Source organism: Daphnia pulex, chromosome 9 (genome assembly GCF_021134715.1).
Source record: "Daphnia pulex isolate KAP4 chromosome 9, ASM2113471v1".
Taxonomy (NCBI): Eukaryota; Metazoa; Arthropoda; class Branchiopoda; order Diplostraca; family Daphniidae; genus Daphnia; species Daphnia pulex.
This window is the reverse complement of record NC_060025.1, coordinates 2,876,758-2,901,278: the sequence shown is the minus strand read 5'-3', so window position 1 is coordinate 2,901,278 and position 24,521 is coordinate 2,876,758. Positions and strand designations below refer to the sequence as shown.

The window sequence follows — 24,521 nt, the reverse complement described above, 5'->3', positions numbered from 1 at the left end:
TTTCCCTGTCATGTCACTCATGTGGCCTACATTTCCGCGCGATCTTTCCCAACTCTAAATATGGAGTACAAAACCTGTTTGCCCTTATTTGCCCCTTAGGGAACCTGAATGGCCTACTATGAGACCATACTGTACACATACATGACATGCGTACACTTCGAAAATCACGATTGTTTCAAGTCTCAAAATGGCAAACGAAAAAAAAAAAGAAAAAGTGACAGAAAACAATTCGTCGGTTGCCCAAAATTATGGTCAGTGACGTAGAAAATTTGTCTGGTGAATATCAGACGATGCAAATTGAATGCTAATTCTCCATCGTACGGTTCCATACAATCGCTTCACAGTCTCAACACTAAACTACTTAAACTAAGCTGCCCTTTAACCAGGTATTTTAAAGGGCAGGTGTCACAAGGGAACGCATCTTTTCGATTCCCACTTCAAATAACAATTCTACTATAGTTAGCTTTGTTTATTTCACTCACCATTGTCGTTCTCGTTGATTCCACTTGTGCGAGTCGAGATTCAACTCCGTTTTATCCAACAAATCTGGTTTACTTGGCTCCAGCATATCAGGAGTACCAACCATCAGCATCAGGGCATCAGGCTCCGGATTCCTATGTAAAATAATGAAATTTCAAGATCAATCTTTATAAATGTCATGCGCGTCATATTTCAATTTCAATTTCGTTATATCAGCTCTCACAACTATACAGCTTCAAATTGGCTGTTGTCAAAGATATAAGAGCTATTCTCACTGTGAGAAAATTGATGAAAAGGTTTGTTGGTGACTCATTCCGGGTCGTTCTTCCCGCGGACGCACTCAAATCGTTTTACCTATGTACAAAGTCGGATAGCTCCGGATACGTCGCTGACGTCAAATGCGTGGACAATGGTAAATCTCTGGCTATTTATTTCGCTCCCCCTTACTAAATACCCAGTCTACAAAGCTCTGAAAGATCCCAGTATACAATATCCCTTTTGTCCCAACGAGACTCCAGTATCTGCTAGATTAAGGGTGATTGCATCGGCTTAACAAACCTGCACAAAGATTCTATTCAGCGATATTCTTTTACGCAGTATTTTAGACCAAATATTATTTACTAGAAAGACAGTTATTTCCGGTTGGGATATCCAGTTAGCAAAAATTAATCCGTACCCAGAGGCCTTTACGAAAATTCATTTTCTCTGTTACACACACAATCTGTTACCGAAATCGATTTCTTGACATTTAGATTTATTTCTTCACGAAACTGTCGGTAACCCAAATCGCCAAAATTAAAAAAAACCAAAATTTGTTCTGGTAGAAAGCTAAAAAGCAAAAGTGATTGCGCTGATCGAATTTGCTCAATGGAAAAAAAAAATTACGCGCTGCTCACTTTCCTTGTAGAGAAGGAAAGCGTTAGCGAACAAACTCTCCTACGCCTGGCCTAAATATCCAATTATCCATTCTTTATACACATGCCCTGCCCTTTGCCATCTTTATCGCTGCCCCGTACAGTCGATAAGCCAATAACCTTCTCTCGGAATTGTTACAATAGCGAAATTCCCCGCTGTGAAGGTGACATTATTTGCATTTAAGACCAGTAGAAAAATACCATAAAATAAAATAAAAAAATCAAACTGGAAATGTGGTCACCGAAAAGTTTGTTTGATCAATTTGATTGATTGTTTTTTTTTCTTCAAGTGTATGTAATTAACATCGCCACCTTCGTGACCCAAATGTAAAACCCAACGAGTTCCTTAATGAAACAACGGGACGGACATGGTCACGATGATTTGGCAAATCGGTATAGGTACACCTAGACAACAATGCCCGATAGGTGAAAATGCAAAGTGTTTTTCCATAGAAAGCTATTGATGATGGTTCTGATTTGTCTACTAAAGAAAAACGTTAAGGGTTCAAAACACTTTCCCTCTTTCTTGTTCTAAATATTATTTGCGCTTCGGGCAATGGGAGCGGCTTTTTTGTTGTCAATCTTTGAAGGGGGTTCCTTTAGCTTTGCATGTTGCTTCACAGAAACACTGGCAATATATAAAGAACCCAAAAGTCACAAATCAGCATCAGTCATTGAATTGCCCAAGTTCTCCAAAGTTCTCTCGCACCACCTACAACATGAAGGTAAATTTAAAAAAACGTTTATTTACTGGAAATTAAGCGGATTGCATTTAAACAATAACACTTTTGAATTATAGGTCATCGTTCTCGCCGTTTTACTCTCAGTGGCTGCCGCTCAGAATGCTTACTACCCAGAAGCAGCCTACAAAACTCCTGAATACGTGAGTTTTATTCTTATTAGATTCCCTTCTTCAAACACTTTGTGAATGCAAATGATCCTTTTTGCAGCCAGCACAGCCCTACAGCTTCGAGTGGGCTGTTAAAGATGCTGAATCCTACAACGACTATTCTCATTCCGAGAGCAGCGATGGCAAAGTGACTTCTGGTTCTTACCGGGTCGTTCTTCCGGACGGCCGCACCCAGATCGTCACCTACAAGGACGACAGCTACGGTTACGTTGCCGATGTCAGGTACGAGGGAGAGGCCAGATACCCAGAGTATAAACCCGCTACCTCTTATCCCGCTTACAAAGCTTCACCAGTCGTCTACAAAGCACCTGAAGCACCAGTGTACAAAGCTCCGGTTTACGAAGCCCCAGTCGTCCCAGACTATAGACCCACTGAGGCACCTGTAGTTGTTTACAAGACCCCTTCTTCACCGTCATATTCCGCCCCAGCTACTAGGCTTCCTACTACCCCGACCTACAAAGCACCTGAATCGCCGGTGTACAGAGCTCCGACTTACACCGTTCCATCTTACAAGCCTACCACAACTGTTGCACCACCAGTCTACGAAGCTCCAACTTACATCGTTCCTTCATACCAACCCACAACACCGGTCTACGAAGCCCCAACTTATGTCGTTCCTTCGTACAAGCCTTCGACAACTGCTGCACCGGTTTACGAAGCACCTGTTACGCCTGCTACCTACAGGGCCCCATCTCCAGCACCTGTTCCACTCCTTTACAGGGCTAATGCTAAGAAAACCACGTATTAAATCTGCTGTCCTTGTTTCAACCTCATACATACATAGATTTATATTTCCCAGTTAAATCATTAGCCACAAAATAGTTCTATATTATTGACCATATTCAGTAAGTAATTGGAGAGCTTACATTGATTTCGTGTGTGTGTTCCAAAGATGTGCGTTGATTGAGCGAAAAATACACTGAAATTTATCACCGTATGTTAAATCAATATGTTCAGTCACATCTCACTTAAAAGTTAACTTCTCATGACACTTCACAACAGCAATTTTTTCTTCACAAAAATGTGTGAAAGAAATCGATAGGCCTACTGTAAAGTTGAAACTTGAAAGCCAGACTATACCAAGAGCCAAGAAGTTACCACAGTCCACACAGCTGTCTATATGACTACGAGCAGACGACGTAATATTGCCCATGTCGTCACCTTGGCTCTTTCTCATCGATCTCTGCTGAGTCTGCTCTTTCCATAGCGAGTGTTATCTAATATGAGCTGTAACTAGTCAAGTTTTAACTTTTCCCAGTAAATGACACACGTCAAGTTTAAGTAGAGAGATCAAGGGAATTATCACGAATTCAAATGATGTCGTTTTTCAGAACACCATTCAAAGGATACAAACCTGTTCCTGGCAACGTGCTTCTGAAGTAAGCTATTCTTGTAACAGGTTCTATTATGTATTTTGACGTCTAAATCATCTTTTAGGAGATATATAGCATGGTGGAAAGTGGCGCACTTATACTGGAGTGCTCAAGAACATTTTTCGAAATAATTATTTACGGCGAGATCGATAGCCAGCATGTAGTCGAGTAGGTGAATCTAGAAATTAAAATGTTCCCCAATTTTATACTGCAACTAGATTTCCATCTATTAAAATGTGCAAAGTGCAAGGGTGGCAACTAAATCATGAGGCATTGTCAATTTTTGTCACCTTTTCCTTTTACCTCATCAAGTTACGTCATTTTGCTTTTTCTCTCAGGAAAAGCTAAGAGAGGGAAATTGAGCAAAAGCTGAGAAAGTTGGGTTAAAGTGGTGAAATTCAAGAAATTTAACTTTTAGCTAGCGATCCCTTGATGGAATCAATATGTCAATTGAAATTAATATACTTTCATCTTCCCCACTCTAACACTACCTGCATTCCCTTTTGAAGACATTTTTCAAAGTGGATTAGCATACATGTCTTGTAATTCAATTGATTACTTTTTTTTCTTTTGCATATAAGGAAAGCATATTGGGGAATTTCAGCTCGGGGGAGTTCACGATGAGAATTTTACTTCTTCGTCCCATTCACTGGCCGACACCGACGAAGTCTTGTACTACAAAATTGGTGCCAAACAGCGCAGGTGCGTTAAATAAAAGTATCTCTTTCCTTACTTTCAACGTTTGCGAAGCTCACCTATGGGGAGTGGTGATCAATAATCCCCTTTCTAAATTACAAAATCGTTATAGTCGAGGTAGGCAAGATCTGAATGTAACTTGTAAATGTTGAAGCTGCCTAATTTTGTTTGAATACCTTCGTTACTCCACCCATTCTACTGGTTGCCGTTAAAGAGTAGTAATCTAACTGTATTGGTAGAATCAATGAATAAGCACGTTGATGGCAAATTTGAATAGTTAAAAAAATTAACCAACATCGTTTTATTCGGGAAAAGAAATATTAGTTATGTATAGTGTTTCTCCGACATGCCCTTTAGTTGGATTGTCGGGCGATATTATATGTTGCAAAAAAAACAAAAAAAAACAAAACGTACAGCATGGAGAAGTGAAAGTGTTTTTTGTTTAGAAGGAGAATGGCTTGATATACGATTCTTAGTGTAGCACCGTACATAAAGAAAACATGGTGAAATTTCTACCAAATTATTCAGTTTGTGACAACCTGCGTCGCCTGTAGACGCCGGGTTGTCCCGCAGAAGTTCCTTTAAAGAATGAAAAATCTGATTTTCGATTCCATATTATAGTTTTGTCAAGGGAACACGTTACTTTAAAACTGTGTATACACATGCGTCACATAAGAAATGTTTAAAAAAATAATTTTTTTTTCTTTTATTACTACTTGCTGCTGAAGTCCCACGCACTTATTTCATCTCGTTCACTATATCAACAGGAAAGGGAAGCAACGCCATGCACTTACCCAGCTAGCATAACCAACGAGGATCAATCACTCCACCAACAGGTAATCCTACTTGAAAGATGTTTTCATGCATGCCGAAGGTTTTCAAACTTTGCACTAAACGTTGAACCCTCCATCCAATTCTGATAAACAAGCAAAAGTACATTGCCGACTCAGACGTCTTTATGTAACGTCGTTTGAATAATTTTCCTATCAAGACCAAAACAAGTGTAGCTAGTTTTACCAGCCAATTTGACTCGATCCATTAAATTCTAACACGAAAATTAGTCAAATTGCCTTTTGCATTCGCTGAATTGAGCTGCATTCACTATGAATACCCTCTACTATCTATCTGATAATCTGAGTAAATACAGTTGCGTAAACGCCCTCCCAATTGACAAGTTATTACGGATTAAATTGCCAATCAGGTTTCCATAAATGGGTCAAAGTCTGTGACGATGTCAAATCATTTCCAACCACTTCCTACATTTGATGTGATCCTACACCTGTAGGACCACAGAAATACTAAAACGGAAGTTATGCCAGAGAAGAAGAAAGTTGAAGAGGCAATGAGGGTTGGTGATCTACTGTATAAGCTAAACTACTCATTCAATCAGCATCCGGAAGTCTAGGGGGTTGTCTCATTACGCACTCGAAATTCTTTTGAAAGACGAGAGCAAATGGTCGAAACTGTAGCCTATTATACGAGGAACAATCACTGCTAGGATATAGGATTACGCTATTACGGGTAATTGGTTTTGTATAATTCACATCTTTGTCATGGCAAACGAGAGTCTAATTCTAGTCCTCTACGCAGATGCGTGTATGTTGCACAACGTAAATTTTCTTCTCCCTGACTATTTCAACCTGCGCATGCGATAGAAATCCCCGATGTGATGGCACGAATAGGCCCACATTACAGATTGTTTTCGTACTAGTTGGAAGGCAATAGATCAGAATGGAGGATCTGACATCTCAAGTAAACGATTCATCACAAGTTTCATCATTCGAATTCCCCATGATGGAGCAAAAGCTCACCGTGGCACAAGAGTGTTTCCGCAAGTCGATCGTCATCGTTGGATTGTGTTTGAATTTGATCGTGATCGTGGTGGTGAGCTGTTCGCGACAGTTGCGTTATCCTCGGCACATTTTCTGGGCTGTCATTTCGTTTTTCGAATGCGTATTTTTAATCAAGTGTGCACTCGAGGTTGCTGTTATCGCCTACCACAATCAACTGGCTTGCCAGATTTTAGTCATACTCGCACCTGTTGATTATTCGGTCCTGTTGCTCATTCTATCGCTCGCCGCTCTCGATCGCTACTTGGCTATCGTCCGCTACGAATGGTACAAGAAACGCGTCACTAACTGCAGTGTCATCGCAGTCATTTCTGTGCTCTCCGCTCTGTCAATCTTCGTCATTACTATTCCGTTTTGGACTGGCTATCAATCAATTTATACCTGCACCAATAATTTGACTCACATGAACTGGATCCTCATTTGGGACTTGTTCTTAGGGATCACCGGTGTCGTTCTCCACTTTATGATCTTCATGGAATCGAAAACTCTGATCAAACATTATGTGCCCAATTATCGCCAAGAGTCCATTACAGTCAGATTTGTCAACTCGACTGCCAGACAGCCCGGCATCAATTCTATTTCCGGTAATACTTGTGGATTTGTTATCAATTAAGTGGATTTTATTTCTTCTGAATTGGATTGGCAGGCTTTATTGCCCGTTTCTATTTGGGGAAGCCTTATTTAATCTCTCGTTTGCTTGTCGCCGCATCTCTATGGTGATCGTACCTTTAAAACCTGAGTAAAACAAGGATTGGCACCTATTATGCTTACCCTTGCAGGCGCTCTTTGTATTTCATAGTAACAGAGTTGGATGAAATAAATCACAGCTTCTAGATCCTTTAAAAGGGTTATAAAACTTGCACATTTTCTCAATGAGCAAATCATTATAGGAATTGCCTAGCTTTTTTCTATGTAAATCCTTCGGATAAGCGTCGAAAAGAATTCCAATTAATGTGCATATCATTTTTTTTACAGGAGATACGTCCCAATTAGCTAGAGGAGGTTTCGCTCCCGAGAATCCAGTCGTAAACATAATTGAAAACTCGAGCCGACACTTTCCCCAACATTTTCAAGTTCCTTCTGCCCTTGAAAATTTTGACACTGAATGTTTCCCCTGGATACAGTCACGCTCAAGTATAAATCGACTAGAACTCCGGGCCGCTCTCAATATGTCTATTAATATTTTACCATTTTGGCTGTGTACTTTCCCAGTTTCTTGCAGTGTTATTGCTCTTTACTGGTGCCTCCGTTTTAAAGGGAACTGCGATTATATTTTGCTACCATGGCCTTACTTGTGGAACTTGTTCCTTCTCCATAGCATCTATAATCCCATTATGTACATGTGTACAAGTTCCGAATTCTGTCGAGCTCTTCTTCACACCTTCAACAAATTGACTGGAGTATTACGAAAATGAGATGGACTTTCTGACATTCTCAATTCCTCCCTCTTATAAGCTCAGCTTACTGTGTTTTATGTCTGCCATGCCAACAAAATCCAAGTTTAAAAGTTAAAATTTTTCAATGTTGTACCACTGATTTCTCTGTAATTTTTTGGCACACAAGTTTCCAACTCAAACTAATACTTATTTTTAGCCCCTTTTTGAATGGTCTGTCTATAATCATTATTTGAACATTTCAAAATAAAACAACTCATATCTAACCTGGTATCTCATAATCGGTGAAGTCAGTCTTTCAGTAGCTATAGGTTTTGCGCATGCGACTAAATTTAATTTCACACACATGCTCCCTGGCACGACCTTATTCCTATACTTTAACCAGTTTTGTTTACATTGGACTTAGTTGGGATCGCCCGAGATCGTCAGAATGGAGGAGCTGATATGCGACATAAAGGATGTATCAGCACTATCGAACTTTGAAGATATAACATTTTATTTGCTAGAAAAGCTGCAGAACATTACTTTTATCGAAAAGTGTTTCCGAATTTTGGTCGTCTTTGGTGGAATACCTCTCAAATGTATTGTCGTGCTACTTTTGATTTATTCACACCAGTTTCACCACCAATCACCACATCCGATTTTCCAGTCTGCAATCTCGTTCTTGAAATGCGCATTGTTATTTCATTGCGTTTTGGAACTGGTGATCGTCATCAATCGCGACCACTTGGTCTGTCGAATTTTGATTTTGATCGCACCTGTCTTCTACTTTTTCGTATTGCTCATCCTAACTGTGGTCGCCATTAACCGTTACCTGAACATCATCCGCTGTGAACGGTACGATATCAAACAATTTGTTTATTTTTAATTAAATATCCTTTTGGCTTATTTGAGTGTGGTATTTGGTTACTTATCGTTGCATCGACTCTTTAGCGGGACTGTTGTTCTTTTCTTTCAACCTTTTCTTTTTAAAATAATAAATTTCCAACACGTCCACTAGAGTGCAGTAGTGACAGTTTAGTCTCGGTCCGGTCTCGCTCGTGTTCAGGTGTGCAGACTCGTTTTTTCCACTTCGTTGTAAATTGTGTAATTAATTTTTTACATAGATTTTTCGTTTACTGTGTTCAATAATACCCATAAGTGCTTAGCGCTGATTGAACTTAAGAGTGGTCCTGTGTTTTGTGGACCTAATGTTTGCAATTGCAGATGGCGAACCATTATGGCTTGAATTTCACGTACTTTCTGGACGTAGGTTCGTTCCCCTTCTGTAAGTCGTGATTAGTTTAGTTATATGCCCATAGGTTAGTTAAGGTTAGACTCTCTGTTCCGCTCTATTCTCATTGGAAGTAGAATCAGGTAGACTTTTGTTGTTTTCAAATTTCAACCAAGAGACTGAAGAGAGTTTGAGTCCATCCCACCAAAAGTTTCCAATCGTAGTGTCCTATTGCATTGCAGACTTTGCAGTATTGTAAATTATGTGGTTAATAATGTAACATATCTAAAAAAAATGACGGCAACGTTATTGATAATTAACACCGTCCTGCCAGAGCTATATGGCTCTGCTCTGGTCCTGCCAATATTGATTCTTTTCTAATATTTTTTATTTTTATTTCTCATTTTGGACTGGAAACCAACATGCTCATGTTCTGTGGACCTTCTTCTGATCCTGCTGTGCTGAGCATCCCGTGCATCCTTCTGCACTCCAACATTTGAATAATATTCAAAATATCATGCGAGATTGCTTCACGATAATCAGGAATCTGTTACTGCGAGAATTGCCAGCAATTACATACGGACGTCTAACGCCCATTATCGAAACACCAGATGAAACGGTACCGTACTTTTTGCACTTTTCGTATTCGTTTTCTTGTGCCAAAAGATTGGGATGGAATTTTTCAAATTTTGCAACACTGTTGGAATTGGCGCTCGTTCAAAGAGGCTTTGCAGTCAAATCATTTGGCGTTTCTACACTTTATTCTCTTCGATATCGTACATTTTTAAAATAATAGAATATATTATGAGATACATTTTGTACACAAGGGAGTGTATCAGGGAAAGACAAGTATGGTTGTATCAGTTGCTACATGGCGCGCATGCGACAAAATTCGAATCGAGATCATATATTTCAATTGGCATCAGTTGTGAAAATATTCAGTCTTAGTATACACACGTTAGAATGGAGGAACAGACAAACGTCATGAATGGCACTGCATGTGGAACTATTACATTTGATTTATTCATGACGCTGCAGGACATAACTTGTGTTCAAGAGTGTTTGCGTGTAATGGTATTCCATCTTGGGAATTGTTTAAATTTGGTCGTAGTAGGCACCTCGCTAGTGGTAGTTTTTTCGCGAAATTTATTCTTTCCGCGTCCAATTTTCGTGATTGCCATTACGTTCTTCGAATTTGTAATTTTGTGTCAGTGTTTTCTGGAACTGGCGGCTATTATCAATCAAGATCACCTGGCCTGTCAAACGTTTGTTCTTCTTGTATCTATTTTTTACTCTTTCGTGTTGCTCATTATATCGCAGAGTATTCTAAGTCGCTACTTAGACATCCTCGATGACGAAACCAAACTACTTTCTATCTGGGATTTTGTCCTGTTATTGACGATTAATTGCGCTCTGATATTTGTGATTCATTCTTCTCCTTTATGGACCAGCTATCACCCTATGTCTTCCTGCGCTGTCGATTTCGATCATATTATTTGGACATTTATTTGGGACATGTTCTTGAGTATCGTTTGCATCAGTTTTTAAATCACGATTTTAATGGAATCCCAGTCTCACTTCTTGCAGGAGCCCCAATCTATGAAGAAATCTGTTACTCCGATATTGGCCATCACTCCCGACATCCGTCCTGGTAATTCTTAACTTACAATTTTATCGGGTTGAAAGTGAATTGCCGTGGGGAGAAATTGAGCTATTTTGCTCGAGTGGGTGTTTAACTGTTTATTCCGCTCAATTTAGCTCCTAGTCCGATCAAATTTGCGTCTATTCATCGACTTTATTTCCAAAATTTTAAAAAAAGCAATTGAATTGAGCTAATAAGCTATTCAGACTAAGTTTAAGGGAATATTTCCTTGACATTTGAAAATGACGTAGACCTCTGATTACATCTGTGGTAACATCAGATCGAATGCGCCTTCCTAGACTAGCGGCGCATGCGACATCATCCCTGTATTCTAGTCAGTCCTGAAACATTTGGGCTTAGTTGTAATACGTCAGAATGGAGGAATTGACATACTCGTGGAATGCTACTTCTTTCGAAGAAGAAAATACATATGATGATCCCCCAACAGGGGTGCAAATCCTCATTGATTTCACGCTAAAGTGTTGTAAAAATTCGTCAATTCTAATTGGATTCTTTGCCAATTGTTTCATTTTATTAGTATTTCATTCACGACATTTTCTCAATCCGCCTCCGATTTTCTGGGTGGTCGTTTCGTTCTGTAAATGGGGATTTTTGTTTCAATACGTGAGTGAATTGCTAATCAAAGTGATTCGCGAACACCTGGAAGATCAAGTGGCCATTGTGCTTTATTTCCTCGTCTCATTCGTCCTCTTATCATTCATTATGTTGCTTGCTGTTGACTGCTATTTTGAGATCCTCGATCACCAATGATGGTACAAAGATCTTCCCATAATTTGGCTTGGTCATACCAGATAAATAATTCTGCGCTTTCATTTTTGTGATTTTTTTTTAAAATCGTCCTGGTACCTCGGTATCTATTCTGTTTCGACGATCCGACGGTTGATGTTCTCTGGAATTTTGGAAATTTTGTTGGATAACATTTGCATAAATTAATCTTGATATCCGTGGAATCCAAGACCTTAATTTCGGACACAGCCGTTCTTAGGTGAAAATGTACATGATTCCTTTCAAATCAGAGCTTAGGAGCTGTTAAAAATTTAAAAGAATAAAAAACCGGCGAATGCTTAAATCATAATTCACTTTTCTGTAAGCTAATTGTTTTGATTTTTTTTTTTTGTTTTTTTTTGTTATAGGACGAAGACTGACGTCAAAAGAAGGTCAACCAAAACACCCGAAATCCCACAAATATTCGTAAAAGAAATTAAGACGAATACCTCAATAGATTCTCAGAATATCCTCAACCAGCATCGTCCGTTAACTATCCTGCCAGCGAAGTCTTCGCCTAAATTGAATCAGCAAGTTTGCCCATTTTTCTTTTGTACCGTTGGTTTTTCCTGCGGCTGACTCACGACTTTAATTCTAAATAATGTCATAATGTCTTTATAATCACATATCTAAGCGAAACTTAATTTTGCTCCTTCTTGTTGACATTTAATCCACAAACTACTACACTCGTTTCACCTTCAGGTAAAGCACGAAATTTGATTTCCCCATGTAATCCTCCGTGCTCTTCTCTCCCTAAACCTTCGAGTGCGTATTTCAGTTCGCTTGCTTTGGGTATGTACACGAGGTCAAGAGAGAAATGAGATCCCCCGAGTGTGGTCTAACTAAAAATCCGATGGCTTTTGTTATAAGCGAATCGCTATCCGAATTGTCACGAATCCGCAAACTTCCCCGACAAAAGTATCCGACTCACTCACTGATACAAAAGTAAGTGACTCCCTAATCTAAAAGTAAATGATTCTGACATGCCTGCATAACGAAGTAGCGATGAAATATGAACGATACGAATAATTCATCCTACTAACAAACTTAACACTGGAGTTGTCGGACTATCGAGGTCGAGATATGTTACCCTCATTTTTGTTCATTTTAACTTAATTGTGATTAATCTAAAAACAAATTGTGCTCTTTCTGACTGTGATCCAATTAAATTTTCCTAATCTAATATGCTTTTTTAGTTCCCGAAGGTTGAAAATTGGTTTATTTTAACGGCAAGTAAACTTGCTTTTAAATGAAAAAGAAAGTAATATCTACTGTATTTTTATAAGCTGCCTTCGCCATGGTGAACTGCCCGGCAACCGGCTGTTATATACATCTCTTTGAAATGCTCTAAAGCAACAGGACGTTGTTAGGTGTATGACGCATCCAAGACACGCGCATGCGAGAGAACTGGAACCGAAGAGTGAAGACCGCATCGCATATATTCACGACGAGAAAATGCTCGGACTCAGTTAGCTTCAGAATGGAAGAACGGACATCGGTCGTCAATGTAACACCGCCTTGGCGAAAGACGTTCGACTTCCAGATGATGCAGGAGGACATCACTTTCGGCCAAGAATGTTTCCGCAAGGCGATCTTGGTCGTTGGTTTGTTTTTGAATGGTACCGTGTTACTAGTGGTGAGCTGTTCACGACAGTTGCGTTATCCTCGGCACATTTTCTGGGCCGTCATTTCTTTTTTCGAATGCCTCTTTCTCCTTCAATGCGCACTTGAACTGGCCATTGTTTTTAATCAAGATCAACTGGCCTGTCAGATTTTCATTGTACTTGCGCCAGTCGTTTATTCCATTCTCTTACTCATCCTTTCAATGGCCGCACTTGACCGCTACTTGGCTATCGTCCGCTATGAATGGTACAAGAAAAGCGTCACTAATTGTGGAGTCATCACCGTAATTTCCTTTGCGTCTGTCCTGTCATTCGTCGTCATCACCATCCCGTTTTGGACTGGCTATCAATCAATTCACACCTGTAGCACCAATTGGGTTGACATGTACTGGGTCCTTCTTTGGGACTTGTCTTTGGGTGTCACCTGCGTCATTCTCCATTTCAAAATCTTCTATGAATCCAGAACTCTCATCCAGCAGTATCTACCCAACTATCACCAGCAGTCCGTCACAGTCAAATTTGTCAACTCTCGATCGGGAAACTCCAATTTCGGTAATACTTTATTTTCCAAACATTTAATTGATTTTCTATGTAGTGTCGTTAAGTCGCCTAGAGATCTGTAGCTTCTGTTAATTGGTTCAATTGGTAGAATTACCACAACTCTCGTGGCTATTATTTTTTGTTTGCTGTCAATTTTTTGTTTCATTCGTTTTCTGTCAGTAGAGACACATTTTTCTTAATTTAAAAGCTATTTAATTTAATTTTCCCGATAAATCAATAAATACTAGTTGCCCTGGACTAAATATTTCTCTGTCATATTGATCTCCTCTGGATTGTATTTTCTCCCAAAGGATTCGGTAGTGTGGAGCCAAAACCAGTTCCGGAAAAGATATCCGTTACCTTCGCGGAACATTCAGCCGTTGCTCTGAATGAAAATGACGCTTGTTTGCATTCTGACAATTTCCGCCTACCACCGGCTATTAGCCATCTCGACACTGAATTCTTCCCCTGGATGAAAAACCGCTCAAAGATCAGCAGACTTGAAGTGCGAGCCGCTCTTAACATGTCCGTCAATATTTTACCATTTTGGTTATGTACTTTTCCGGTTTCTTGTGTCATTATATCCCTTTACTGGTGCATACGGCTCGAAGGCGATTGCGACATGATTTTGCGTGCATTGCCATATGTGTGGAGTTCATTCCAACTTCATAGTGTCTATAATCCCGCGATGTACATGTGCACAAGTTCCGAGTTCTGGCGAGCTTTTCTTCACATGAAAAGAAAATTGACTAATCCTTTTCATATTCATAAGAGTTAGATTTTTGCTGAATCGATTTGTCGTTGTGCATTGTGAAATTTATTCAAGAATACATTATAAACAGAATCGAATTTTACTACTAAGAGCTCTATCATAAAAGATTTTGAATTCTAATTACTATGTCGTAATTTTTGAATTGGAATTAAGAACTAGTTAAGCTGGAAAAAAGAAGATGATTTTTATGACACAACAATGTAAAATGAAGCAAAAGACCCATAGCTTTAATTTCTTTGTTAATACATTCTGTTTATCTTGTAAAGAATGTTTCCTATTTCAAATTTATTTACTTCATCCTAATAGGTATATAGTACTTCAATAGAACGAGATAGGAAGTACACACAACAGGCTTTATACGTATCGTATAACACAATCATACCAATCAACTAGACCATCGCCCGAATGGGTTGTTATTATGGAGGTTGGAACATTAAAAAATCCATTTTGTACGCAATATATAGGTTGCACTACCTCAATGGCTCAATGTACTAATAATGATGGTTGTTATTACTTTTTTTACGCTGCGTGTAAAATATGGAGGTAAAACCGGTAAAACATGGGTATCTCCATACCCCTGGTAAAACCAACACATCTATGGAGAAGCAATAGATGGCGCGTAATTGTTGTGTGTCTCCTAATGGCGGTTTGTTGTCATGAAAACGGTTCGCTGTTTTCATTCAATTCGCAGAAATATCGTAGGTAAATTTAAGATAATGTTTACATTTTATCGGCGATGCCTTTTATTTCATTGATGTTTTGGCATAATCTTCATATTTTTCACTGTACCTTTGTATGAGAGTGAATGTAAAGAAACAGGAAACTCAAAAGTCTCAACTCTGCTGTTTGCCGAATTTGCTCATGGTCTGCTTAGCAATATTTTTCAAGAGATGCAGGTAACAACGAACTTAAGCAAATTAATGTGTTGAAAAAATCTTCTAATATTTTACTTTAGGTTCAACATGATTATCTTGTTTATTATTGAAGATTTATTGATAAACATGATGTTGATAACTATTGTCGTGTAGCATGTTTCTAATGCCATTAAACAGGCAGATGGACCAGCTGCCCAGACTGTTCAGCCCTGACTGTCATTATTCTTCAGCTTTCCAAAAATGTAAACTTCTATTTTATCTTCTAAGTTTTAATGTTCTATTATTAATTTTGTTATATAGTCACTAGTCAGCATCATCATGTGGACTGGACATACTGGATGATCAGGACTAGAAATCTTCACATTCTTAAAAAACCTGATGAGCATCACCAAAAGTATGTTTAGTTTATTGACTTCAATACTTTCTATTCAAAAAGTTATTTTTGCTTCTACAGAAGAGACTTGGTTGTTGATCTGACTTTTCCTATTCATCCTTGAAGCGAAAAATCGAGCAAATAAAAAGCGAAAAAAAAACAAACACACATTTAACGCTCTATTCACCCCCGTCTGAATGATCGGTAAAACTGATCGGTAAAACTGAATTGAGAGCAAAGTCGTCCATTCGCACCCGATGACTGGCAAGACACAAACGGCCGATATGGCCACTTCAGCCGACAAGTCTATGAAGGTAATACTTATTTCATTTATTCATGAAGTGGTGGCTGATGGGTACTACCTTACCATATGGAAAGTAAATGTGAATTAGCAAGGGTCACTTTTGGCAGAATTTGCGCATTTTGATTTATTTCTTCATAGTTGATAATATTTTCATTAATCTGTTTCTTTCGAAGTAAATCGTGTTATGTTCTTCTTTATTTAGAAATGTGTATTATTTTACGCTGAGCCCTGATTTGCTACCAGTTAGCAGTGACAATCACCGACATTTTGTGTCAACAAAACCTTATTGTAGCCCCAATCGTCAATTTCCTAAGTATGGATAGCATTGTCTGGATAATAACATTAAATTCCGGCGAGCATCTCTTGGTCCTCCCTTTTGTTCGTAGGAAAGGGTCGTGATGCTGCCAGTAGGGGATTGTTATAGTTAACCGCTGAATTCCTTTTTTGTTCAGCGAATGCAAAATGATTGTTGGATTTCTTTTTGCTTTGTCTTTTAGGAAAGTTTCCGGAAGTAACATCAGGAGTAGAAAATGCTCATCAAGTGTTGACCTGTTTAATCGCCATTTCGCAAAATGCGAAACGCGAAACATTGGACGGAGAAGTGGAGAAGAATAGAAAACTCGAGTTTTCATTCCGGTAACCCTTCTTATGAAGCTTAAGCTTCCAGCCTCGTCAGGGTTTCCAACCTTCCCATATATGTAAGTTAAATTGTCAAATCATTGTTTTTAGGGTTTCTTCTTAACTTTTTATTCTGTGTTTCGTCTCTGGCACTATTACGGAATAAAATGCAATTTTATCCATGTACAGTGGGTACCTAAAGTATCCGTACGGCTGAGAGGAGCAGTACGGAAAACGCGTTTTTCAAAACGCTCCCATAAATTGAATTCTCGTTGGAATGCAATAAAATTTTTTTGTAAGGTTAAGATTAGGGTGGGGTTTCATCTGATTTTTTTTGGGAATTTTTCAACAACGCGATATGTGGTTTTTATCGCGTTGCGAAAGTATCCGTACGGCCGAGAGGCCTAGTAGGGAAATGGGCTTACTTTGGAGGCCTCTTATTCGGTAAATAAGTAACATTAAAGGGTGGGAAAGTTCTTAAAAAAAAGAGCTGCATTAGCTCTATGTGTGGTCATAAGATCACATTTTTTAAGTTTCATTTATAGTAATGAAATCAAAAATGAAAACACGACTTATAAGTTTTCCGTTTTCTTCCCCTCGATTCCCCATCACCAGTGTTGCCATATCCCAAAATCTCTTTCTTCCCTTGGACGGAAGAGGGAGAAAGAGAAAGGGTAAATATTTTTTGATATGGCAACACTGGTGATGGGGAATCGAGGGGAAGAAAACGGAAAACTTATAATTCGTGTTTTCATTTTTGATTTCATTACTATAAATGAAACTTAAAAAATGTGATCTTATGACCACACATAGAGCTAATGCAGCTCTTTTTTTTAAGAACTTTCCCACCCTTTAATGTTACTTATTTACCGAATAAGAGGCCTCCAAAGTAAGCCCATTTCCCTACTAGGCCTCTCGGCCGTACGGATACTTTCGCAACGCGATAAAAACCACATATCGCGTTGTTGAAAAATTCCCAAAAAAAATCAGATGAAACCCCACCCTAATCTTAACCTTACAAAAAAATTTTATTGCATTCCAACGAGAATTCAATTTATGGGAGCGTTTTGAAAAACGCGTTTTCCGTACTGCTCCTCTCAGCCGTACGGATACTTTAGGTACCCACTGTATACTTTCTAGATATCGTAAACTCGACAAGAACATCCGATTATTCAGCGTTGATCTGCCCTATCGCATATTGAAATGTAAGTTGTTTTAGAGGTTATAGAATTTCGAAATATATTAAGTATTTTCATTATTTTAAAATTCATATTTAAATTTTGCAATCAGATCAAATCAGACTGAACCATGTCCATTTATATGCCTAGAAAACCTGATCGGTGTTACTATAATATGTAAGTCTATTATTAATTCACTTAATTAGTTTTGTGATGTTAACTCGTTATTTTTTATTTTTCTATTTAGTTAATGACAAGAGGATGAGGCCTAGATGCTTAAAAAAAAAAGAAATCGGCAAGAAGACGTCTGCACACGTTCATCGTGGATCATCTGTGATTGTTATTGGTATTATTTTTTGTAAGTGTAAGTAACCCGTTGGCTGCCACGCCTTTTTCTCCCCATGTTAGCTCCTTAGCACGGGCGCGCACTGGTCGGTCTCGTGGTTTATATGCCATGGGGTCGGACATGTTGCACCAGCCCCAGATTCGCCGTAACGGCGCTGTTAGGCAATGCACCATAGGGACACTTTCCCCTTGTTGATGCGGTGATGGATTCTAGAGGTTGTGCATTCCATCTTCTCCTGTCACCGTGTCAGCCCGGACTTGTCAGCAATGGCAAGTCCCACCTTGGTCATGGATCCTTCAGACGTGGCACGTAGAGTAGTAGAAGAACAACCTACGGGTTGTATGGCGTGGCAGCCAACGGATTAACTTAAGTGTTGTATGTGTGATTGTATGTATTTTATGTATTAATGACTTAATGTATAATCGAGGAGGAATTGTGGGTGGAGGTGGGACAACAAAAATATAACTTCATTTTTAACCATTTTTTATTATGATTTTTCACTTTATTAAACCAGTTACAAACAATTAAAAGGAAGGTCAAATCTACACAATTAAATATAAAATTAAGGTGATTCCCTTCAGTTAAAAATTTTTCTCTGAAACAATACTCTTCAGTGTAATAATTCTTAGAATTAAAACAAGAACAAGATGTCTATAAAAAAATTATTGTACAGCTTGATGGTCAATGCAACATTCATAAAACTAACGGCTAAAGTCTAAACCATGTGGAAACCAGGTAGGTAAGGCAGTACTTACATTATATTTTAAAAATATTATATTTTGAGAAAAATAGATTTTAATTTGGTCCAGAGGAGGATATGCTTAACTGGACAAGAAGGTTTAGAAACAAAAAATCATTTAAAAAACTCTAAAAAAATCACCAAAAACTTTGTTTTAAAAGAGACCATTCTCAGGCTCAGGCACCCGTAAGACTGTCCTGTCCTCTCAGGCTCTCACCCATCAGGCTGTACTGAAGTAATACACAGAGGACATCTATAAATAAATGTAATCAATAAAACTTGATTTAAATTCACACTCAACACTAAATTTCATTTAAATTCACACTTACTGAAATGCAATCCAAGATATGAAGCACTTTACTTTCTTTAAAAAGTTCTGTAAATGAGTTTAAAATAACATTTTGGTATTCAGAATTTGTGCTGTGAATAGAGGATCCTCAAGACTTGATTAGAACAGCAAAAACAGAGCAATTGACTGGTTAAGCAATGTTAATGTCCCACTATCTAGGTGACATGAGAACCAGGGCATGAACCAGGGGTCCATGGACTGCCCTGCTGCAGCAGGGCAGATTACTTATTTTCCATTGAAACATGGTTTAATGGTTTACATGACACTAGTGAGAAATTTTACAATTACCTAAGAAAATCTCTTTTTCACCCAGAGCAGTTAATTTGAAGTCCACAATTCAAGGCAAAAAGAAATCCCTTTCCCATTTCTTGATTCCCATCTCAAAGAGTACGGAGCAGAAACTCAAATGAGTTTAGGATACAAAATCTATTTTAAAAAAGCTGGGTACTTTTAATTGTGCGTTTCAAATAGGTAAGATCCGTTAAAATCTTTATATACAATGTAAAAACTATAAAATTAGTTTAACCATAAAATCATGATAAAATACACGATGCTCTTCTGACTGATGGAACGATACACAACACCAACACACCATAGTTCGTCCCAACCCATGTCTGACTGCACAAGTGCGATATATCACACAAGGCGTGCACCACTTTTCCTCTCACGGCTTCCCTATTACGCTAGTGTCGTCTGGTGGGGAACGGCGACAACTCTATTATAATTTCGTCGTCTTTCTGACAGCGCTCCGCGCATGTTACAGGCTTCTTTTCGCAACACTTATGCGTTCAGAATAACAGTCTTAATTAATGAACAATTAAAATTTAAAATGAATGAAAATGTAGAAGTTGATAATGAAATCTTGAAAATGATTGAAAATGAAGGTCTTGAAGGCTTGGAAATTGCCAAGAAAGTAACTGATACAATGACAAGTCCTGAAGGGATATTAAATATTATTGAGTCGAATGATGATGAACATGATGAAGAAGTATATGAAAAGCATCTTGCAAATGCAAATGAGGGTCCTCCGCTACAATTAAAATTTGGGGCGATAGGCCCCAACAAAAAAAAATATCATGGGAAACAGGGAACAAGTATGAGTGCCAAAAATGGAAGGATACGAAGGATCAAAACATTGGTAAGTTTAAAAAACCTTTTTAGCTACTTAGATTTCTGTATTACATGATTTGCTCTTATCATTACAGATGAAGGAGCTCTCAGATACCTGGGGTGTCCAGTCTTTGTTTTTTGTTCGTTCCCCCAACATAAAAAAATCCACTTTATTGGCAAAGGCAAGCGGGACTGAAGCCAAACACTTTTTAAAAAAGACCACTACAGGCAGCTTTATAAAAAAGGCAATTGATACAGAATCATTCTTGTGGTTAAGTAAGTATTGTTATAACTAGTAAAGTTATAATTAACAGGTTATTGTATTTGGACAAATTTACCCAGAATCAGAAGAAAGTAAGACTACATCATCTACTCCTGTATCTGCAGCTAGTCCAACAACAACAGCCACAACATCAATAACAGAAAGTATAATTAGTGCAGCAGAGAAAAGAGCAGAGGAAAAGGCAGCAAAAGTGCAACAGCCAAAAACATCAAACTTCAGTTTCAATCTACCCAAGAACAAGCAATTGGAAAAGCCAACTGAAAGGTAATAAATTAGTAATGTGTTGTGTTATCTCACAATCAATTTTGTATTCTATAAAGTAGTGTTATCACTACCAAATCAGCAAAGGTGACGAGTGCAGTATTGCCTCTCCCATCCCCGTCTACGAATGATGTGGCGCCCTTTCCTACTGCAGCACCCGTCCCTGATCAAATCATCCTCGAAAATTGCTTATCAACTGATAGGTAATACTTACAATTACCCGTTTTTTTTTTTAATTTCCACCCTTGACTTCATTTTTCTTTTTAGCATTAATGGTGAATCAGTTGGTGATGATAGCGGTCCTTTTCTGAAAAAAACTCAACATTCCAAAAGCGCATCTAAGCCGGTAGTTCGTAAAGTTTATGCATCGAAAAAAAGTACTGTCAAAGTAGCGTCGCTTGTAAATGGCATGGACGCTGGGCCGACGAAATCCTCTTCGTCGATTAAGATAACGCTTTCTCAAGTTCCTACAGTCTTCATTGATGAACAAAACTACTTATTGACTGAAAGGTAATGATAAATATTGTCCGTTTTATTAGTATTCCATTGACTTGTTGTTTCTCACTTAGAGTTAACGTCGAAACAATTGCTGCCAGCAGCGTTTCCATTCATGGAAAAACTAATATTTCAAATTACGTTTCGAAGACGCTGTTATACTCCAAGCCAATAGATGTTGCTGGCCCTTCGACTCCTTCGCAGATTTCTGAACATGAGAGCCGCCTTCCGGGACTCGGTGCTGACAAACAAAGTTTCCCCAGCAATGAAAGGTAAAATTATGTTGAACCCTTATTAATTTCTCCTTTTAAATATGTTTTATTTAACAGTATTTCTAGTCAAACGGTTAATACGGATCGTGATGTTGTGCTATCGCTACCCCTTGCGAAAAGATCGGATAAAGGTGTTGGTTCGAAAACGCTGTTAAACTCCAAGCCAATTGATGTTGCTGGCCCTTCGACTCCTTCGCAGATTTCTGAACATGAGAGCTGCCTTCCGGGACTCGGTGCTGACAAGCAAAGTTTCCCCAGCAATGAAAGGTAAAATTGTGTTGAACCTTTATTAATTTCTCCTTTTAAATATGTTTTATTTAACAGTATTTCTAGTCAAACGGTTAATACGGATCGTGATGTTGTGCTATCGCTACCCCTTGCGAAAAGATCGGATAAAGGTGTTGGTTTGAAAACGCTGTTAAACTCCAAGCCAATTGATGTTGCTGGCCCTTCGACTCCTTCGCAGATTTCTGAACATGAGAGCTGCCTTCCGGGACTCGGTGCTGATAAGCAAAGTTTCCCCAGCAATGAAAGGTAAAATTGTGTTGAACCTTTATTAATTTCTCCTTTTAAATATGTTTTATTTAACAGTATTTCTAGTCAAACGGTTAATACGGATCGTGATGTTGTGCTATCGCTACCCCGTGCGAAAAGATCGGGTAAAGGTGTTGGAGTGCCCTTGGTTCCGACGAACTCTAGTTTACCTTCACCTGTGCAACTAATAACGTCTAAGTCTAAAACGAGTGCAAAGGATCCCATATCCAACTTGAGGAAAAGGTTAGCCAATTTTTAAATCCCTTTTGATGATTTTTTCTATGAATTACTTTAATTATTAACTCTGTGGTTAACAGGCAAAGGATTTCAAAGATCAAAGACAACACCGAGGAGGAAGAAGATATTTGCGCCTCAAAAACATGTTGCAAGCCAAAAAGTAACTCGAAAGTAAATTGGGTGCAGTGTGACCAGTGCAATAACTGGTTTCATTACAAGTATATTTAAAACCATTACGATTGAGGTCATTTATTTGTTAAAATTTATTTATTTACATTTTAGGTGTGTTGGACTAACGAGAATCTCTAAAGGGAAAAAGTTTATCTGCCCCAGTTGTAGCCGCTAATCATCGTCCATTGACTGGTTTAATAAGTTAATTGTGTTTAACTTTCCTTGTTTTTGCCTGTACAATCTGGTAATTAATCGTATTTAATGCTGGTTTTATCTCTCTGAAACCTGTCTGAACTGTACAATAAGGGCAAATAATGAATAAAATAACGTGGAAATAAAACGAGTGATATTTTCGTATTTATTTGTAACAAGGACTTCATCATCTAGCGATACATAGTAATTTAGGTCTAGCTACTATAGTACGCTTTCCCTTTTTTTCGAAACTCTGGGAAATAATGGCATATTATGCATTTATGCTGCCTGCTATTACTTTTCTTTTCTCTCTTATATCCTCGTTATTGGTCTATATATAAACAAAGTGCGTCAAGAGACCTCTCAAAGCTCTTGCGGTTGAACGGACCATATCCACCAGGCTGATAAACGCTGCCGCTTCTCTTTCTGCCTGGCCTTTAAATGTATAGACACACTTGTCTCGGTCGGTAGGATATATATATACGTATACACATCACATAATCTAACCACAGCCATATAGCAGCAGCGGCAGCAGCTCTGATGATGGGCTCCCGATCAGTTCTTCGTATAAATAAGGGCGAATAACTGCATCACTGCAACGGGCAAGCATATCCGTAACCGCAACTAACAAACTTTTGGGAAAAGCAATCGGCGCCATCATTAAACTGCAGCGAGGGATTATGAATGTAGCGTTGGGGCTCGGTGTAAATTCGTTTTTTAGATATGAGAGGCTTTCACAATGACGGGGTATATATATTGTCGTTTATCATCAAAGTCTTGATTAAACTATATAGAGTCGTTGTTCTTTGTTGCGCTCGTCCACCCAAATTAAGTTCCAGCATTCTTCTCTCTCCTCTCCAGCACATCGTTCGAGACTTGAGAGTTATATGTTGAGATCCCAAAGAGAGGATGCTGAGCCTATATATACGTGGTCATGGGTGGCTGATGAGAAACCTGCTGGAGTCTTTGCATCTAAAATTAACAGCAGCCAATTAGGAAGTATCTTTTATAAATGAGGAAAGAGAAGGGGGAGTGCAGCAGGTAAAGATATAGAGAATGACATCATCACTAAACCACCAAGCGGCTGCTGTGTGTATATTAGATTCGATAGAGATATAGTGGTGCTGTATTATAGTGTATAGGTGAAAGTGAGACGAAGGTAAATAGACAGCACACAAACAAAGCTAGCGGGATATATAGGAAAAAGAATTGCGCGGGGAATATTGTTTCGTAATAACTAGTTAAATATACTAAATTTGTAGAAAGCAATAGATCAAAAGTAGCTACATATAGTCGGAGTTTCAATGAAATTCAAACTGCCGCGAGAAAATGGCCCCCGTCTGTGATTGGCCCTTGTGTTTTTTGGATATATATGATACAAGACGGCAAAATTTTGCTGTTTTGTACACACCAAAACATTCCTTGTGTTACGAGGAATCTAATTATTGGTTTTAAAACATAAAACGAGCAAAAACAATGCCCGAACGGAGTGCCCAAAGTTTGCCACTTTCTGTGGTTTTCCCCTCCCCCATGAAATCGTCCAAAATTAAAAAGTTAATTATTGGACAAACTAATAATCCAAAATGAATTATCTAATCGGAAATGAATAGAGGTTGGTAAGGGCTATTGATTCCTGTAAAATTTATAGCATGTTTTTCATTAGCAGAAATTTTAAGAACGAATTATTTTTTTTTCGTTTTGTCGCCTAAGTCCAGTATATATCTGAAACGCAAAAATTGTAGAAAACAGAAATTTTTAAAATTTTTTGTTTATGAAAAACATGCTATAAATTTTACAGGAATCGATAGCCCTTACCAACCTCTATTCATTTCCGATTAGATAATTCATTTTGGATTATTAGTTTGTCCAATAATTAACTTTTTAATTTTGGACGATTTCATGGGGGAGGGGAAAACCACAGAAAATGGCAAACTTTGGGCACTCCGTTCGGGCATTGTATTTGCTCGTTTTATGTTTTAAAACCATTAATTA

General features: G+C 38.4%; 2 protein-coding genes and 3 long non-coding RNA genes across 11 annotated transcripts; 4 read left to right on the top strand and 1 right to left on the bottom strand.

The window, feature by feature from the left end:
* Positions 1–2,006: 2,006 nt before the first annotated feature.
* Positions 2,007–3,241, top strand: LOC124202408 (repetitive proline-rich cell wall protein 1-like). The gene is made up of 3 exons (XM_046598757.1): positions 2,007–2,119; positions 2,194–2,277; positions 2,345–3,241. Exons 1-3 carry the CDS (start codon positions 2,114–2,116, stop codon positions 3,050–3,052), a joined length of 798 nt encoding a protein of 265 aa, XP_046454713.1. The 5' UTR covers positions 2,007–2,113; the 3' UTR covers positions 3,053–3,241.
* A 5,404-nt stretch (positions 3,242–8,645) lies between these two features.
* LOC124202521 lies at positions 8,646–14,457 on the top strand. 5 transcript variants are annotated; one of them, XM_046598870.1, is made up of 4 exons: positions 8,646–9,449; positions 10,418–10,481; positions 11,627–13,432; positions 13,732–14,457. In XM_046598870.1, exons 3-4 carry the CDS (start codon positions 12,655–12,657, stop codon positions 14,196–14,198), a joined length of 1,245 nt encoding a protein of 414 aa, XP_046454826.1. In that variant the 5' UTR covers positions 8,646–9,449; positions 10,418–10,481; positions 11,627–12,654; the 3' UTR covers positions 14,199–14,457. The 5 variants fall into 5 exon arrangements, with proteins under 5 accessions (XP_046454826.1, XP_046454825.1, XP_046454827.1 ...); XM_046598869.1 differs by lacking the exon at positions 10,418–10,481 and having other exon boundaries at positions 8,664–8,884; positions 9,374–9,449; XM_046598871.1 differs by lacking the exon at positions 10,418–10,481 and having other exon boundaries at positions 8,664–9,449; positions 11,627–13,127; positions 13,248–13,432.
* Positions 14,458–14,786: 329 nt separating this feature from the next.
* On the top strand, positions 14,787–16,286 carry LOC124202869. Of its 3 annotated transcripts, XR_006878365.1 has the most exons (6): positions 14,787–14,894; positions 14,995–15,088; positions 15,148–15,309; positions 15,368–15,461; positions 15,522–15,754; positions 15,947–16,286. It is a non-coding gene; the product is annotated as an uncharacterized LOC124202869 (long non-coding RNA). The 3 variants fall into 3 exon arrangements; XR_006878364.1 differs by having other exon boundaries at positions 14,813–15,088; positions 16,242–16,286; XR_006878363.1 differs by having other exon boundaries at positions 14,814–15,088.
* Positions 16,287–17,443: 1,157 nt separating this feature from the next.
* Positions 17,444–18,366, top strand: LOC124202868. Its single transcript, XR_006878362.1, has 3 exons — positions 17,444–17,567; positions 17,653–17,717; positions 17,788–18,366. It is a non-coding gene; the product is annotated as an uncharacterized LOC124202868 (long non-coding RNA).
* Positions 18,367–18,626: 260 nt separating this feature from the next.
* On the bottom strand, positions 18,627–19,893 carry LOC124202867. The gene is made up of 3 exons (XR_006878361.1): positions 19,263–19,893; positions 18,955–19,001; positions 18,627–18,878 (listed from the first exon to the last, which is right to left on the bottom strand). It is a non-coding gene; the product is annotated as an uncharacterized LOC124202867 (long non-coding RNA).
* Between the last annotated feature and the right edge of the window lie 4,628 nt (positions 19,894–24,521).